Consider the following 16,841-nt stretch of genomic DNA (forward strand, 5'->3'; position numbering starts at 1 on the left):
TCCTACGTACCAGCAGAAAACAAAAACCTAATTACATCTTTCTCAGGCTGAGAGATCGATTTATTTCAGATGTGAGAAATTTGCTGTTTTGGACTGTACACTGGGGAAATGTCTTATGCATGGCTGTGTTCTGAAAATTCTGGCCACAGTTAATTAGAACAAAGATATGTGAAATCAATATTTCTCTCTCTACAGGTGCTACCTGACCTGCTTAGTGTTTCCACCATTTTGTGCTTAGAATGGTTCTACCATGAAACATAGAGCAGGTTGTCCATTCACCAACATAAAAAAACTTTGAAAATGGGGATTTCATTTAGAATGTTTTTACAAATTGCAACAGAATACATTTGATTCATCTTTCCCCTACTCTCCTAGAGGCAACATCAGAGTTGCACCAGCAATAGTTGCCCTCCACTGCCTTCATATCCAAGCCTAATGGGGCTGCAAAAGAAATTCTAAATAGTATCTACTTCAAAATGGAGTCATAAATGTATACCTTTGCTTCATTACAGTGACAGCTTGCCATAATTTAAAGAAACCAGGTGGCAAATCACCTATCAAGATTGATAATTAATTTGAACTGTTGAAAAATTGAAGTGTTAATATACAAAGATATTACCTCAAAAACAAATCTGAATTTTTGTTTACCTTATGAGCATCTTTTTCCTCGATTCACATGTTCAATATAGTAATGGATTATAAGACTACATATTCTGCATCACAATTCCATTTAGCCTAAACCTAGAAGCATTTCATTTTTTGTTTTCTTTCACAGGATGTTGGCATCACTGGCTAGGCCAGCATCTGTTGCCCATCCCTAATTGCCCTCGAAGGTGGTGGTGAGCCACCTTCTTGAGCCACTGCAGTTGATGCAGTGTAGGTACATCCACAGTGCTATTTGGGAGGGAGCTCCAGGATCTTGACCCAGCAGTGAAGGAATGGCAATATAGTTCCAAGTCAGGATGGTGTGTGCCTTGGAGGGGAACTTCCAGGTGGTGGTGTACCCATGCATCTGCTGCCCTTGTCCTTCTAGGTGGTGGATGAGACTGTTTGAAGGTGCTGTCGTATGAGCCTTATTGAGTTGCTGTAGTGCATCATGTAGACGGTACATACTGCTGCCACTTTGCATTAATGGAGGAGGGGCCTGAACGTTTAAGATGGCACATGGGGTGCTGATCAAGTAGGCTGCTTTGTCTTCAATGGTGTCAAGCTTCTTGGATATTGTTGGAACTGCACTCACCCAGGCAAGTGGAGAGTATTCCATCATGCTCCTGACTTGTGCCTTAGAAGAGTGTGCACAGGTTTTGGGGAGTCAGGAGGTGAATTACATGTTGCAGAAATCCCAGTCTTTGTTCTGCTCTTGTAGCCAGTGTTCATATGGCAGGTCCAGTTCAGATTCTGGTCAATGGTAGCCCCCAGGATTTTAATAGTGAGAGATTCAGCGACGGTAATGCCATTGAATCTGAATGGGAGATGGTCATTCCATTGCACAAGCAATTCCTATTTGCCTTTAATTCTTGAAAAGCAGAAGTAGCAGAGCGAGCTTTGCAATTTTCTCCAAATATTTCGGGAATGACAACTCTGGACCAATTCTCAAATTGGAGAAAGATGATTGCCCCCGCCGATGAAAGCATATATAGAAACTCAAGTGGAATGTTAATAACTAGAAAAAAAATCTCTTGTCACAAACTAGGTCAGACTCTGTCAAGTACAGCTAATACGTCTGCAGATTTCTATTTATATGTGACTCTCCAAATACCACCCCTTGTAAAGATATCAACAAATACGATTACTGTGTGGGGGAAGAAAGCAATCTGTGGAAATAAAGGGGGAAAAGAAGTCAATTACCTTTGACTTTTTAAATAAATCAGTTCGAAAACCTGTGCAGCGAAGGACTGCATTTCACTGTGTGGAATATATGAAGGTTGTAACTATCACACATCAGTGGTGTTTAATTGAATTGTGTTACAGGTCAAATGGTCACATTTTATAAACAAAACATCTCCACTTATTGTATTACTCGATCAGCTACTTCTTACATGATTGCATACATTCTAATGTTCAATTTACTTGGTTGCAAACTATATTTGTATGTTCTTTGATTTGAATAATAAAGATAGTTGCCTTTCTCCTAATTTGACCTCTGATGCCTGGAAGATCATAAAGCAGGGCCAAACAAAAGCAAACTTGGGGAGAGGCTGGTCACTGCCCAAGTACAATGTGACTATTTTGTATAGGGAGTTTTAACTTTGAGTTAGCATGTGCTAGCAGTAGCAGCACATAATGTACTTTCTATTAACATTTACAGACTATATTGTGTTAACTATACTAACCTGACTTGCGATTGGAACACAAGCTGTCAGACCAGAAGTATGGAAATGATCTGGCACAAATCATCTTCATGTGCCTCCTTGAAGGCAAAACTCCCTATTTTTGTGGAGCTTTATGTCTACATATTTGATCTCAGGGAAAAAAGGCTTCAGGTGTTTAATTTCTTTACATGTTCTTCCCAGTCCAGGTCCCCAGCATCTCCTCTATTCCTCAAAGTCTTTGTATTCTCGACTTCTGCTCATTTCCTCCAGTGACTAGTTCCTTTCCCCCAAATTATAAACTTTCCCTCATGTGAGGCCAAGTTTATTTAATGGCGTGGGAAGCAGAGATTATCTGGATGCTTTTTTTAAAAATAGGATGTGGGCGTTGCTGGCAAGGCCAGCATTTGTTGCCCATCCATAACAGTCCTTGAACTGAATGTTTCAGAAGGCATTTAAGAGTCAGTCACAATGCTGAGAGTCTGGAGTCACCTGCAGACCAGACCAGGTAAGGATGGCAGATTTCATTCCCTAAAGGGTATCAGTGAACCAGATTTTTTAAAAAATTGATGATAGTTAGTAGTAGGTCACTATTACTGAGACTAGCTTTATATTCCAGATTTATTAATTTAATTTAAATTCCACCAGCTGCCATGGTGGGATTTGAACCCATGTCCCCATAGGATGAGCCTAGGTCTCTGGATTACGAAGATAAAAGCAAAATACTGCAGATGCTGGAAATCTAGAACAAAAACAAAAATACCTGGAAAAACTCAGCAGATCTGACAGCATTGCGGAAAAGGATACAGTTGATGTTTTGAGTACGGACTTGAAACGTCAACTGTATCCCTCTCCGCAGATGCTGTCAGACCTGCTGAGTCTCTCTGGATTACTAGTCCAGTGGCATTATCACGAGACCACCATCTCCCCATTTCTAGCATCATAGACTGCCAAGCCCATTTTAGCAACCTTTATCCTAGTTTCAGATTAACTTGTGTGTGAAGGATGCTGACAGCCGACTACAACGTATCTACACCACCCAAGTTGAGACCAGCTAACTCAGCACAAGCCTGGGATCTTAATGGTTTTTGGACAAGTTTAAAACTGCCAGCCTAATTCTTTATTTTAAACTACCCAAGAAATTACAAAAGTGGAAAGACCGCTGTAAATGGGAAAGAAAAAGCATCTCTACGTTAGTGGCTAATATGGTCACACAAAAATCAAGATCTTAGCTATGTACCTAATATATTAGAAGCTGCCATTTTTAAAGACAGTCATCAGTGAACCAGATTAAAAATAAAAATTAAGCCATGCAATTTTTTTAAAAATGGAAAAATAAACCTCCTTTTTCTGCCAATTGCACCACAGAAATATCAGCTACTGTTAAGGCAAAGCATGAGAGATCAAAATTCTGCACAGGTTAACAAAATAATAGAAAAATGCATTATGCAGAGAATAGGCATCTTAATAAAATGAATTCATCATTTGAGAATTTATTTATCACGACTAGACAATAAGTAGTGGTAAGTATTGCTTAACAATGGTTACAGCTTCCAGGCTGAAATTAATTATAATATACAAGCAAAAAACTTCAGCAATTGTTAGATCAGATGTAAATTTAGATTTAGTTTGAGTGTTTATCAGTTGCTATTTCAACTGTACAAACATGACTCAGGTGAAGCAATGGTTACAATTAGGGTGCTTCTATACTTTGCTAACCGCATTAGTAATTCCAATACATCAATGCATATAGTACAGCCAGCAGAATTTCAGTTAGTTATAGCATGAGCATGTGAAATTTTCAAATTATCTCCACTTGAATGGAAGTTGCCCACAACAATTATAGAAAATGGCTTGAATCTGGTGGTAGAAATAATAGAGGTAATCAGTGCTTGCTGTTATTATGGAGTAAAATCAAACAGTAACTTATGGCAACTGCACGTGCATTAAAATGTGGGAATTAGGAAGCTACTGACAAAATTCCCTGCTCCTCCAAAACTTTTGCTTTAACAGCACCATGCTGAAAGACTCAGCATTAAAACAGGTGGAAGGGTACGATGTTGTGGTATAAATCTTTTTTTAAAAAAACAGAAAATGCTGGAAACACTCAGCAATTCTGGCAGCATCTGTGGAGAGAGAAACAGAGTTAACGTTTCGACTCCGTATGACTTTTCTTCAGAAGTTGTGGTACTTGCCCACTAAACACGGTAGAAAAAGCTAGGGTTTATTCACTCCATTGCAAGATGAATTTTTAAAACAGTGAGCGACATCTTAATTACTGCCACATCTCATCTCTGGTGCTGAAAATTAACTTTAAAAAATGTGGAATCTAATTTCTTCAGATTTTAATTATTGTTGGAGATTTCAAAAATCATTTAAAAACTTTTTCTCTTCTCTCTGTCTTAATCCCATCTTTCTTCCCATTTTTGAGAGACACTTGGAATTAAGAATTCTAATTTACACTTCCTGCTTTAAATGCTGCAGGGTAGAAAGTCATCTCAGGCAGTTGTGGGAATGGACAGTATCAAATCAGCAGCTTGTTATACGCAGTTAATGGAATTAAATCTCAGGCACTGCATACAATAGGCGGCCAATTTGATGCTGCAATTTTGCACCACTGTCCAAAACAAATTTCTACCTCTCATATCTCTGTAAGGATTCGTCAACCTGATTGCTTAAGGAGAGACGCCATTGCTTGCCCTGTTCAGGGATCCCAGGTTCCCTGTAGATGGTGGCATGCTATTTTGGCTGTCTTATTACCACAAGTTGCAGAGTAAAAGCCCACAGAAAGCCTGTCTGAAGAAAGCATTTGAGCTACCCAACAGCAGCAAGAAATTACAAGTCTGTCAATTCTCAATGTAGCACCAAGAGAAAGTGGAGGTCATAAATTAAATGGGTCATAAGTGCATTGCTACAACATGATATTCACATTGACTAGTTTTCTTTTGCTATATTGCACTGGTATTAATTGGACAACACTTGGTTTGGAACACTACAGAAAAGCCAGAACCAACCTTAAGTTTGTGTTCATGTTCTTTGGTCACCCGGGAGAGCAACTGTCCCTTCCTTCTGTTCAAAGCTTCAATGAGAGCATCACATTGGGCAACAAGACAAGCTTCAAACTCAACGCTGTTTTCCTGTATACAAGAAAAATAGCATATTGACAGAGCCAAGCAAATGTAAACACAAAGTATAACAAAAGCCAACTGATATATGAGTTCAGAACAGAATTGGGGCAAGCTGACACCATTCACTCACCCACAAGTGAACATACCCCCAAATTATCCTGAATCACATGCTCAGACCTTGCAGTAGTAATGACATCGAGATTCTCAGCGTTCACCATCATTACCCTTCGGAAACTGACAGCAACTTCTGGAGTCTGTACATGCATAGTTAAAATTGAAATCCAGAGGTTGCCAGTTGTGATTTTACACATCTCCACAGGGTGTACTGTTGAAGTCCTCAAAAACTGCAATCAAATAGAAATCACTGAATTGAGGAGAACTTGCACTTTTACGCTATTAAGTCTCGATGGAAAAATCCTTGGAAAAGGTACACCTTGTAACTGGTTTTTAAAAGGCGTACCAAGTTCATAATTATTGCTGAAAATCATTTCTAGCCCCAGAAAGCTCATGATAAAAAAAAATCCACATATTCTTAAATTTTTTTGGAAGTGTGTGAAATTTTTCTCCTATCTTCATCGCAAGTGGAAGCACAGGGTTGGGATAATTCCCAACTCCTCAAACCTGACCCGAGAGAAAGTGCCTTGGAAGTCAAGATTTTTGTTTCATGGTGGCTGGGTTCTCTGGGATGAGGGCCATGTGATTCCGGAACAAATGCGGAGGCTGCCGGGTGTGGAAACCGCTAGGTGAACGACCTGCCTTGGTGTATCTGCACTTTGTCGAAGACTTTTTTTTTTAAAAAAAAGCATTAAAGCAAAAAACAGCCCTCCAGCCCACACTCTCCCCACCCCCTCACCACCAACCCAACACACTCTCCATGTCCCATCCATGCCAACTCATGCCCTTTACCCACCTCTATGCCCCCTCATACCCTCCATGCCAACTTAATGTCCCTTTAATCACCTCAGTAACCCTTAATGCCAACTTAGTGGCAATTCATGCCAACACATGTCCCTCTACCCACCTTATATTTACCATGCCAACTCACCCAGTATCCATCATGGGCAGACCTCAGGGGCAGAGATTAAGTAAATTTCTAAGGGCAGAATCTTCCAGTAGCAGCGAGATTGCTGGCGGACAGACAGGCAGTGAGTGACACTTTTGCTCAGGAGTGGGACAGTGGCCAGCCAATTAGCCATGCATGGTCAAGGTGTGTAGCGAATCATGCGGCAGGGGCAGGCAGGAACTCTGAACCCCCACCATTACCTCAGGGTCAAAGATCCAGGTACCGTATTTAAAGGACAGGACAGGCATTCATTCCCTGCAAGCATCAGTGTGGTTGTGACTGGAGACATTGACAACATCTGCTGTTGGAATCCTTTGATCCTTCACCCCTGTGGAAAACCAACTATTGCTACCAGGATGATGTCTCAGAGCAGACTACAAGTGGTTCTATGGTTCAGCGGTGCCTCGATGCTGATTCTCCTCCAGGCTGCCCGAGAAAGGCAGGGAGGTCCCGTTTCCCAGTGGTGACAGCAGGCAACCTGCCCATTTGACCAAGGTGGCATAGACAGAATGGAAGCCAGGTTAACGGCCGTGGGGCCCAATAGAACCTAGATGCAGTGCAGGAAGAGGATGAATGATCTGCCCATCTCAAAGATAAGTGGCGCCATGTAGTCATTGTAAAGTGACACTCCTAAGGGCATCAAGCAGTGTAAATGTGCAAGTGCAGAGAGATGTCAGACAGGAGTTTGGTTTGCAGACCTCAGTAACAGATGGAACATGTGTACTGAATGTGTGGGAGCCACTTCATGCTGTGAATGTTGTACCTGTTGCAGGACAGTATGGATGTCGAACACTTACTGTGGAGGGCTCAGGAGCTGTCATAGGCATGCTGTTCAAAGTGATTGTGCACCAATTGGGATGACACTCTTTTATTCTGTCTGCCTGCAGGAGAAAACTGCTCATAATAGGAGGGAACACAAAGACTGGTGGAGGTGCCCTGGACATGCGAATCCTGACTCCTTTTGAGGAGGCCACAGAATTTGCCAGGGAGGAACAGTAATGTGCCTGCAGATGCAGAGACCAGAGTTTCTCAGCAATCCAGTGAGGATAGCTCCAGTCTGGTGTTGACAAATGGGGTAACGCCCAAAACATTTATCAGAAAAGGGATTGTGCATAACCATCAGCTAATTCTTATTGTTCTCTGCTGCAACAAGTCAAAAAGAGGAGCCAGCCTCCCCCCAGCTCCACCTCTGAGGTGGATGCCTCAGAACCCTCAGAGGAAATACTGTCACAACATTCCCCTGCACCCTCTACCAGCGCAGAGACATTCACCTCAGTGGATACTCAATCTAGATTAGGCTCGGGGTCACAACATGGTGAGCACAAAACTGACATGTACCCCAGCTGGCAGAAGATGTGACAGCCGAGGTCTCTGACATTCTGACGACTGATGGAGACCAGGCCCATGCTGAGCCCCAAGCAGGTGACAAGCCTCTGGATGTGGCCATAAAGAGACCTGTTGGAGATGCAGAGACAAGGTGAACTTCTGGCAGAGATGCCAGAGACCATGCGCAGACTTGAGTGAAAGGTGGAGGGGTCCATCCAAGTTCTAACTCTGCTATGGCTCCAGCATGCGAGCACTTGGCTTCCTTCATGGATAAGGGTGGTGACCACCTTGTAGAGACAGATCCTGCAGGACACAGTGGCTGCCAGATATGCGTTCAGACCTGCACTCCATCGCTCTGGCCATGGGTACAATGCTGCAGTGGCTAGGCAAGAAGAGGGAACACCGCACCTCAACCTCCCTCTAGGTGCCCCTTCTTCTCGAGGAATCAGGGAGGTGTCATCGTGCACCAACAGGGATGAGCAGCGCCAGCCAGGCACCCTGGGGGCTTTGACCCAGGACACTCCAAGGGTGTCCTGCCACTTCATCTCCCCTCTGCCAGTGACCCCATCACCGCTAGCAAGTCAGGCTGAGGAGGGTACACCTGCACATGTGGAGAAGACCCTCAGCGGGCTGAAGCCCTATAGGCCTCGGACCACTAGAGGACGGCCGCCAAAGACATCTCAGGCAACAGGGCAAGCAATTAGCAGGCTGCCTCCTGTGAACATTGGGGCTGCACCAAAACATAGTAATAGGAAAGGAAAGATTAAGAAATCATAACAGCACAAAAGGTGGCACGGGTGTCTAATCACTTTATAAATGAAACACGCTTGTAAATATATATTTCATTTCTTTATTAAATGTATGTTGAATTTTCATTACGTTGTTAATTGCTGCAATGGTTGTGTGCATTTAAGGGTATTGCACTTCTTTCCCAATCAGTTTCGGATGATGTGGGCCTATGAATACACCATTTATTGTGTCACGTAGACATTGGTGGCATCAAGTATCCTGACAAAAGATGGATTAAACCTTGGATATACTTATAAAGTCGGGGGCTTGGTATGTATCTGGCAACCTAGCAGGTAGTGTTCACCTGATTATCATTACTCCGAGGCTGCTGCTTGAGCAGTGTCCGCAGCCAAGGCATTGCATGTCTTGCTGGTGTCCACATGAAGGAGTTCTTTGCCAGGCATTGTCCTCATTTGGAGAATAGGTCAGTGAGACATGTGTGACTCATTACCAGATGACAAGTGCATGTGGCTTCCAATATTGCATGCATAGGGGCTTATTTGTGCCACGGGCCTGCAGTATTTTTCCTTCCGGGCACCAGAGGTTGTGGGAGTGTATAGTGTTATACACGTACAGTAGTTTTCTTGTCCTGCTGTCATTAAAAACAGGGCCAGAACAGCACATCCAACCCAGTAGGATGCATTTTATTTCAGACTGGCACATACAAAAGGATCACCAGATTCAAACCAACATTGAGATGAAGGAAATGAAAGCCACAGAGATCGCTAGATTTTTTTGGCATCTCTTTTCGAAGCCAATGGCGAATGCTGATCATGAAATCAAGGCCATCAAGGTCAAATAATTACTTCTGAGAGCAGAGCTTTTTTAAAAATATAAAATCCAGAACCAATTACATTTGCAGTGGACACAGCCTCAGTACAGAGGCTCACAAGTGCCAATAAGGGACATTCAAATCCAAAAGTATGTTTTGCTTTGAGAAACATTTAATTGTGAAAGATTTTACAATAACTCAATTTTGTTGATATCTATCATAAATTTTACATTTGTAATTATTAACTGGCTGTTAGTTACCCTGTGTGTGTGTTTAAACAATGGACTTTGCCACTTTAACTGTAGATATCAAGTCGTGCACACACAGCTCTGAGTATTTCAGCAATATCCTTGCCTCCACTGACCTAAAGGAGAGCAACTGTTTTGGGGATTCTTATCTAATAGAGACTTTTAAACCCAAATAAATGAATTTACAAAACTTCAGGCCTCTGTGCCTTTCTGTCTCTCTGCTTTGATCTCTTGCAGTAAACATCTGATTCAACTTTCTACTTTTGTTTTCACTCAAAGTAGTGATAACACACCAGGTTTTGAGCATGAGACAAGGCTGGGACAGCTACAGTGCTCAATATGTAAAAATAGAACAGAACATGGAGTGGACCCCTCTTCCACTACACAAATCACTCTCAGCTCGCACTCCAACCACCCTGTTCAGACTATCTTCTTTGCATTTTGTGTTCTCTTCTCCTACAAGTAATCAATGAAGACAGGTTTAAAGACATTGACTCCTGCATCCAGGTACGAGCCTAATCTATTTGGGAGAGTGTGAGAATCCTTTTGCATCCATGTGCTCTATCATTGTGATGGCAGAATGCCCCACGGCCATGCAAGTTCATCATCAAGTTGGGGCTCAGGAGGACTTTCACAGCTGATCAGTCAACCATGGAATGTGTGCATTGCTGCCAAGATTAGCATTTGATGACTATTCCTAATTTCTCTTAATTAGATGGTGGTGGTGAGCCACTGCAGGGAGCTCCAAGATTTTGGCCCAACAGCAGCATTTTCGCTCAACGTTTCCAAGAGGTGCAGCCTGGAGCGAAACATGCAGGTGGTCATGTCCCCGTGCATCAGCTGCCCTTGTCCTTCTAGTCAGTTGAGGTTGCGGATTTGGAAGGTGCTGTAGAAGGAGCCTTGGTGAGCTGCAAAATAGCATCTTGCAGATGGCATACAATGTTGCCAGTGTGCAGTGGTGGTGCAGAGAATGAATGATGAGGGTTGTAGATGGGCTGTCAATCAGGCAGGCTGCTTTCATCTGCATGGTGTCACACCCCTCAAGTGCTGTTGGAGCTGCACTCAACCAGGCAAGTGGAGAGTGTTCCATCACAGTACTGATTTGTGCCTTGTAGATGGTGGACAGGCTTTTTGTGGAGTCAGAAGCAAGTTACTCCAGAAATCCCAGCCTCTGCCCTGCTCTTGTAACCACTGTATTTATATGGTTGGTCCAGTTCAGTTTCTGTCAATGGTAACCTGCAGGTAGTTCATAGTGGGGGATTCAGTGATGATAACGCCATTGAATGTCAAGGGAAGATGGTTATATTCTCTCCTGTTGGAGATTGTCATTGCCTGGCACGTGTGGCGCACATGTAATTTGTGCTGCACAATCTTGATTTACTATGTTTCTGTTGGTCCCATCATATCAGCATGTGTAGAGTCTCACCCGGCACTGCAAATATGTACTCTTGACATAGGGGCCAGGCTTCAGTTAGTTACTTGGTGACATGTTCGTCCTCTATTTCACAGCATGCAAAGTCAAGGAATGGGCATCTCCTGGAAGTGGTGAAGCACTTATGGTCTCAAGGGCACTTATATGTCAATGGCTTGACAACTATTTGCTTCTGAGGGTGCATAGTCAATTTTGGTTAGGGGAAGCACCCCTTTTGGCTATGGCGTTGGGTGCAGAGCCGACCCTGGGATCCCGAGCATGCCTCCACCATTGTTGCCCCCACACTCCCCCCCTCCTCCTTTCCATCTTCGCTAGATGTAAATGGCTCCTCCTCCTCATTCCCCTCCTCTTCCCCCAACGATCTGTCTACTTCTCTGGATGCTTGATCCTTCATATTTAAACCCCTTCGCTGTGCCATATTATGCAGCATGCTATCACTATTCTTGATACCCTTGCAGGTGAGTATTGTGGTGTTCCTCCCAAAGGCATTGGAAACACACTTTTAAAATGCCAATCGCCTGCTGGACTGTTGCCCTGGTCTGATGGTGACTGGTGTCACAATGCTGCTTTGACACAGTTTCTGGATGACACAATGAAGTAAGCAGCCGCCTCTTCAATGGGTAACCTTTTTTGCCCAGTAGCCAGCCACGGACCTGGGGTATAGGCTCAAAAAGGTGTGGCAGGTTGGACTCCCTCAGGATGAACGAATCATGGAAGCTACCAGGAAATCTTGCACAGATGTGGTGGAAAACCTTATTGTGGTCGCACATAAGCTGCATGTTGATGGAATAAAAAGACTTCCATTTATATATCTGTGCACCTCCTACGATGGTGTTTTGACAGCAATGTGTGCGCAGTCTACTACACCCTGCACTTGTGTAAAACCTGCCACTGACCTGAATCCTATTGTTCTTTGGCTCAGAGACTCCACATCTGTAGGAAACTTAATGTGCTCCCCTGCCCTGGCAAAGAGGGCATCGGTGACTGCTGCTATGCATCTGTGGGACAGCTGGCTGCAAGATGCCGCAGAGGTCTGCAGCAGAGCCCTGGCAGGATCCAGCTGCATTAAAGTTGATAGCCACAATGATTGAGACTGCTATTGGAAGGGCGTGTGCACCCTCCATATGTTGAAAGCACAGGGTCTGCCTCTAACATGGCACAGATTTCTCTTCGGATGTCTGACATCCTAAGCCCACACTGTCTCTCATTCATGTCCAGAAAGATGAACTTGTTCTTGTAGACCCTTTGTTCAGGGTAATAACTCGCCCTCTTCCTCCTTGCTGGTCTGTCTGGGGGCTCTGCCATCTCATGCCCTGTTACCCGGGCTCTAGCCATATGCTGCTGCCACCACCTTTCCTCCATATGGCACGTGAGAGGCTGTTGCGCCCATTTCAGCAAACTTCCTTCCTTCGTGGCCTACACACTCCTAACCCAGTGAGACTGGCAGGGTGTAATGTCACCCACTTGGCTGATGAAGCAAGGAGTGATGAGTCGGAGGTCACACGATGAGCCTTTGGTCTTTTAAAGCCACCCCACCCCCTCTCCACTGAGGGCAAACACCAGCCTCTACCTCAGCGCAAAGTTCAGCTTTGCAGATGGTGCTTCACCCAGCTCTATATAAACCTTAGAATCCTTTACCTCTGTCCTTCAGACCTGTTCCCATCTCCAGCACCAAGTTGTGTAACACACACTCGAGTTATGGAAGTTTTGAGGGTGAAAAACACAGCTTCTGTTCTGCCCTCTCTCTATAAATGGCCTGGCTGATTCGTAACTGCCATGTATGCAATTTAAACTCCGCTGCCTTTAACACAACTGTCAATATCAGAAATACCAAGAATGGGGGACAGGGCTTGTGGATCCAGAGCCTACCCGTCATTTCCAACCCTCCACAAAGTCTCCATGACTCAATGAAAATCCAGGCCCGCCATTGGAAGAGAGTCTGGTTTTAAGCATCTTCAACAAGGTTTTTACTTGAAACTTAACTTACTGACAACGTAAATCAAGGTTCAGCAGCCAAGACAGGAGTTCCTCCAGAAGAAACACTCTCAGCCCAACTGGTTTCATACAAGGGAACAGGGAGTCAGTGAGTGTATCAAAGAATGCATTTTATCCTTGGGTTTCATCAACTAAAATTTTGAGCTTCTTCTGTCCATTATCATCTAAAATGGAAAGGGTGATCAGCAGAGCTATCAAGCAGCACCCTGCTTAGCAATAACCTGCTCACTGAAGCTTTGTTTCGGTTCCGCCAGGGTCACTCAGCTCCTGACCTCATTATAGCCTTGTTCAAATATGGACAAAACAGCTGGACTCGAGAGTGACTGCCCTTGACATCAAGGCAGCATTTGACCGAGTGTGGCATCAAGGAGTCCTATCAAAACTGGAGTCAATGGGAATCGGGGGGAAACTCTTCGCTGGTTAGAGTCATACCTAGCAAAAAGGAAGATGTTTGTGGTTGTTGGAGGTCAATCATCTCAGTTCCAGGACATCACTGCTGGAGCTCTTCAGGGTATGTCCTAGGCCCAACCATCTTCAGCTGCTTCATCAATGACCTTCCTTCCATCATAAAGTCAGAAGTGGGGATGTTCGCTGATGATTGCACAATGTTCAGCATCATTTGTGACTCTACAGATACTGAAGCAGTCCATGCCCAAACACCGCAAAACCTGGACAATATCCAGGACTGAGCTGACAAGTGGCAAGTAACGTTTGTACCACAAAAGTGCCAGGCAACGACCATCTCCAACAAGAGAGAATCTAACCATTTCCCCATGCTATTCAATGGCATTACCATCACTGAATTCCCCACTATCAATATCCTGGGATTACCATTGACCAGAAACTGAACTGGACTAGCCATATAAATGCTGTGGCTACAAGAGGTCAGAGGGTAGGAATCCTGTGGCGAGTAACTCACCTCCTGACTCCCCAAAGCCTGTCCACCATCTACAAGGCACAAGTCAGGAGTGTGATGGAATACTCTCCGCTTGCCCGGATGAGTGCAGCTCCAACAACACTCGAGAAGCTGGACATCATCCAGGACAAAGCTGCCCACTTGATTGGCACCACATCCACACACACTTCCTCCACCACTGACACACAGGGGCAGTGTGTACTATCTACAAGATGCACTGCAGTTAGTCACCAAGTGTGCTTAGGCAGCACCTTCCAAACACACAACCACCACCATCTAGAAGGACAAGGGTAGCAGATACATGGGAGCACCATCACCTGGAAGATCCCATCCAAGTCACTCACCATCCTGACCTGGAAATATATCGCCGTTCCTTCACTATCGCTGGGTCAAAATCCTGGAACTCCCTCCCTAAAGGCACTGTGGGTGTACCTACATGACATGGGCTGCAGCAGTTCAAGGCAGCAGCTCACCACCACCTTCTGAATGGCAATTAGTGATTGGCAATAAATGCTGGCCTAGCCGATGACGCCTGCATCCCATGAATTAATAAAAAAATATAACCAGAAATAGGGTAGCTTTGACAGGTTACAGTTCACACTATACTAAAATTAATGCCAACTTCCTGAGTTTGCTTCTCATAACGTTAGTTACAGTAAGGCAATTTTGATTAAAATATAATAATGGGCAATAATGTAATCACACTAAAATGAATTTAATCACAATAAAATCAAATATTAATTCAAAGCATAAAACTCATACCTGGACTTGTTGCACCATATTCCTCAGCAGTGCCAAGAACTCTTTGGCGTCTTTTGCCTTCTCTGACAATCCACTCAATGCTTGAGAGAGCTGATTCTAAAAGCAAATATAAACACTAGCACTAGTAAATGTTTTCTTTTAAAAAAACAAGTTAAAGTAGCCAGATTACAGTGCACACCTGACAACCTTGGTTATACATAATTGTAGGTGAATCAGAAACATGATACCACAATCCACTTTCTTTGCCGACATCTTATGTAGCGCAAAGCAGCAGAGGTCTAATCCTTCCAAAATATAAATATCAGCAGTCCCTTTCAAGTATTTTAGATCAAGTTCATTTTTTGTACCATGAAAGCCAAAATAATAAGATACTTTTTGTTATTCTTTAGTCTTCATAAAATGAATTGTTGCATAAAGGTACAATCTCAGTTTATTCTAGATCTGCAAATAAACTTAATTGACCATTAAAAACCTATGGCAGTTCTTGCAACCATTTAATTATGTACAGGTTCAACAGTAGGGAATGACAAACGAGGAGTGCGAGGGGAAGGAGGAGAAATTGTGCTAGAGTTAAGCCTATTCCTGGATGATAGGAAGAGTCAGGAGAGTTGTTGCAATTTTTCTCCAACTTACAGGCTAATGGCCAATTACACAAGTCAACAGAAGCAAAATAGATTTATATTATGAATCCAAAGCCTAAAGAACATGAGAAAGGATGATAAACTACCTGAACACTATGGTGCAAGCTGGGTTTTAATCAACCAGGGAGGGATCTTATACTGGGGCGAGTCACTCAAGTTGAGCTTTGGGGGATAGGGTTTTTGGTTTTGCACTGCCATTTAAGAGTCTTATGAAATGAAAAGGATACATATTCAAACTTAGCTTATTTCTTTAATGGCTGTATAAATTTATGGGCTAAAAAATGCTGTTGCTGATGAGTGGAATTTTCTTATATCTACTATTACCATTATGCAAGCTTCCTGGAAACAGCATGTACAAATGGCCCCAGCATTCTCTTGAAAGTTCCTCCCTCCACACTGTCACTGTCTTGTTGAGAATAATTAACGGCTGAGAACAAATAACTTCTAGACGTATTGTTTACTCTCAAAATTTGACTTTCATTCCAGATAACAGGAGACAACATCAGCGGCAGATGACAAGGAATCAGTATCAAAAACTATAGAGATTCAGGTGGTGAATTTGCTGGCTAGTTTGTTCTAACAGTGCTCGGAGGCTCCACTATTATTATTAAGAAAAAAACCGCTTTCATATGAACACTGCACTTTGCACTGCAAATGCCAACTGCATCTGGAATTGTGGCTCAAATTAACACTGGTGGGAGGCAACCTGGAGTAGGGAGTGCCACTTTGCTTCAGACTCTATACTGGCTTTGATCCCAATTTAAAAATTATACAGTGTCATTTCATAAGGCTATTTCAAAAAGGAATTTTTAAGCTTAAACAGCATTCTAACCACTTCAAAATGGCTACTGTAACTACATATGGATTCATTTCTGTTGTCCGTGTGTCTTTGGAATAAGGCGGCAAGGATATCCAGCAAAGTCAATATAGTTGATTAAAATTAGACACATGCATCTGGACAAACAGTCGTCAAGCTAACCATGTGGCATGAACAATTATAATTAATTGTATTATTACCATTGTTTCATCACTGGAGCCTGCAAACACAGACAATGACTAGAGGTAAAGTTCTGGAGTGATGTAGACGACTTAGCTAGTACCATTCAGGTAGTCCAGCAGTTCAAAACAGATATTCATGACAGCATCAGCAGCAGAATCTTATTTCACTACAATCTGGAACATCACTGACCATTACAAATCAAGCCAGCAGATCAAGTCTGGTCCAATGAAAGTGTAGGGAACCATGCCAGGAGAAGCACCAGGTCGACCCAAAAATGAGGTGCCAACCTGATGAAGATACTACATATGAATACATGCGTGGTAAACAGTGGAAGCAGTATGCTATAGACAGAGCTGAGTGATCCCAAAACCAATGGATCAGATCAAAAGGTCTGCAATTATTTCACATCCAGTTGTGAATGACGGTGGACAACTAACCAGATATGGAGGCTCCACAAACA

General features: G+C 43.3%; 1 protein-coding gene across 1 annotated transcript in view; it reads right to left on the reverse strand.

The window, feature by feature from the left end:
* The window catches only part of trim9 (tripartite motif containing 9), a 138,874-nt gene that overhangs the window by 73,519 nt on the left and 48,514 nt on the right, over nucleotides 1-16,841 (reverse strand). Inside the window, exons 2-3 of the mRNA XM_078562569.1 lie at nucleotides 14,741-14,836; nucleotides 5,324-5,446 (exon numbers count right to left, since the gene is read on the reverse strand). Of these exons, the coding sequence (XP_078418695.1) occupies nucleotides 5,324-5,446; nucleotides 14,741-14,836 (219 nt within the window). The remainder of the gene's footprint in view (nucleotides 1-5,323; nucleotides 5,447-14,740; nucleotides 14,837-16,841) is intronic.

This window comes from Cetorhinus maximus, chromosome 18 (assembly GCF_964194155.1).
Source record: "Cetorhinus maximus chromosome 18, sCetMax3.hap1.1, whole genome shotgun sequence".
NCBI lineage: Eukaryota > Metazoa > Chordata > Chondrichthyes > Lamniformes > Cetorhinidae > Cetorhinus > Cetorhinus maximus.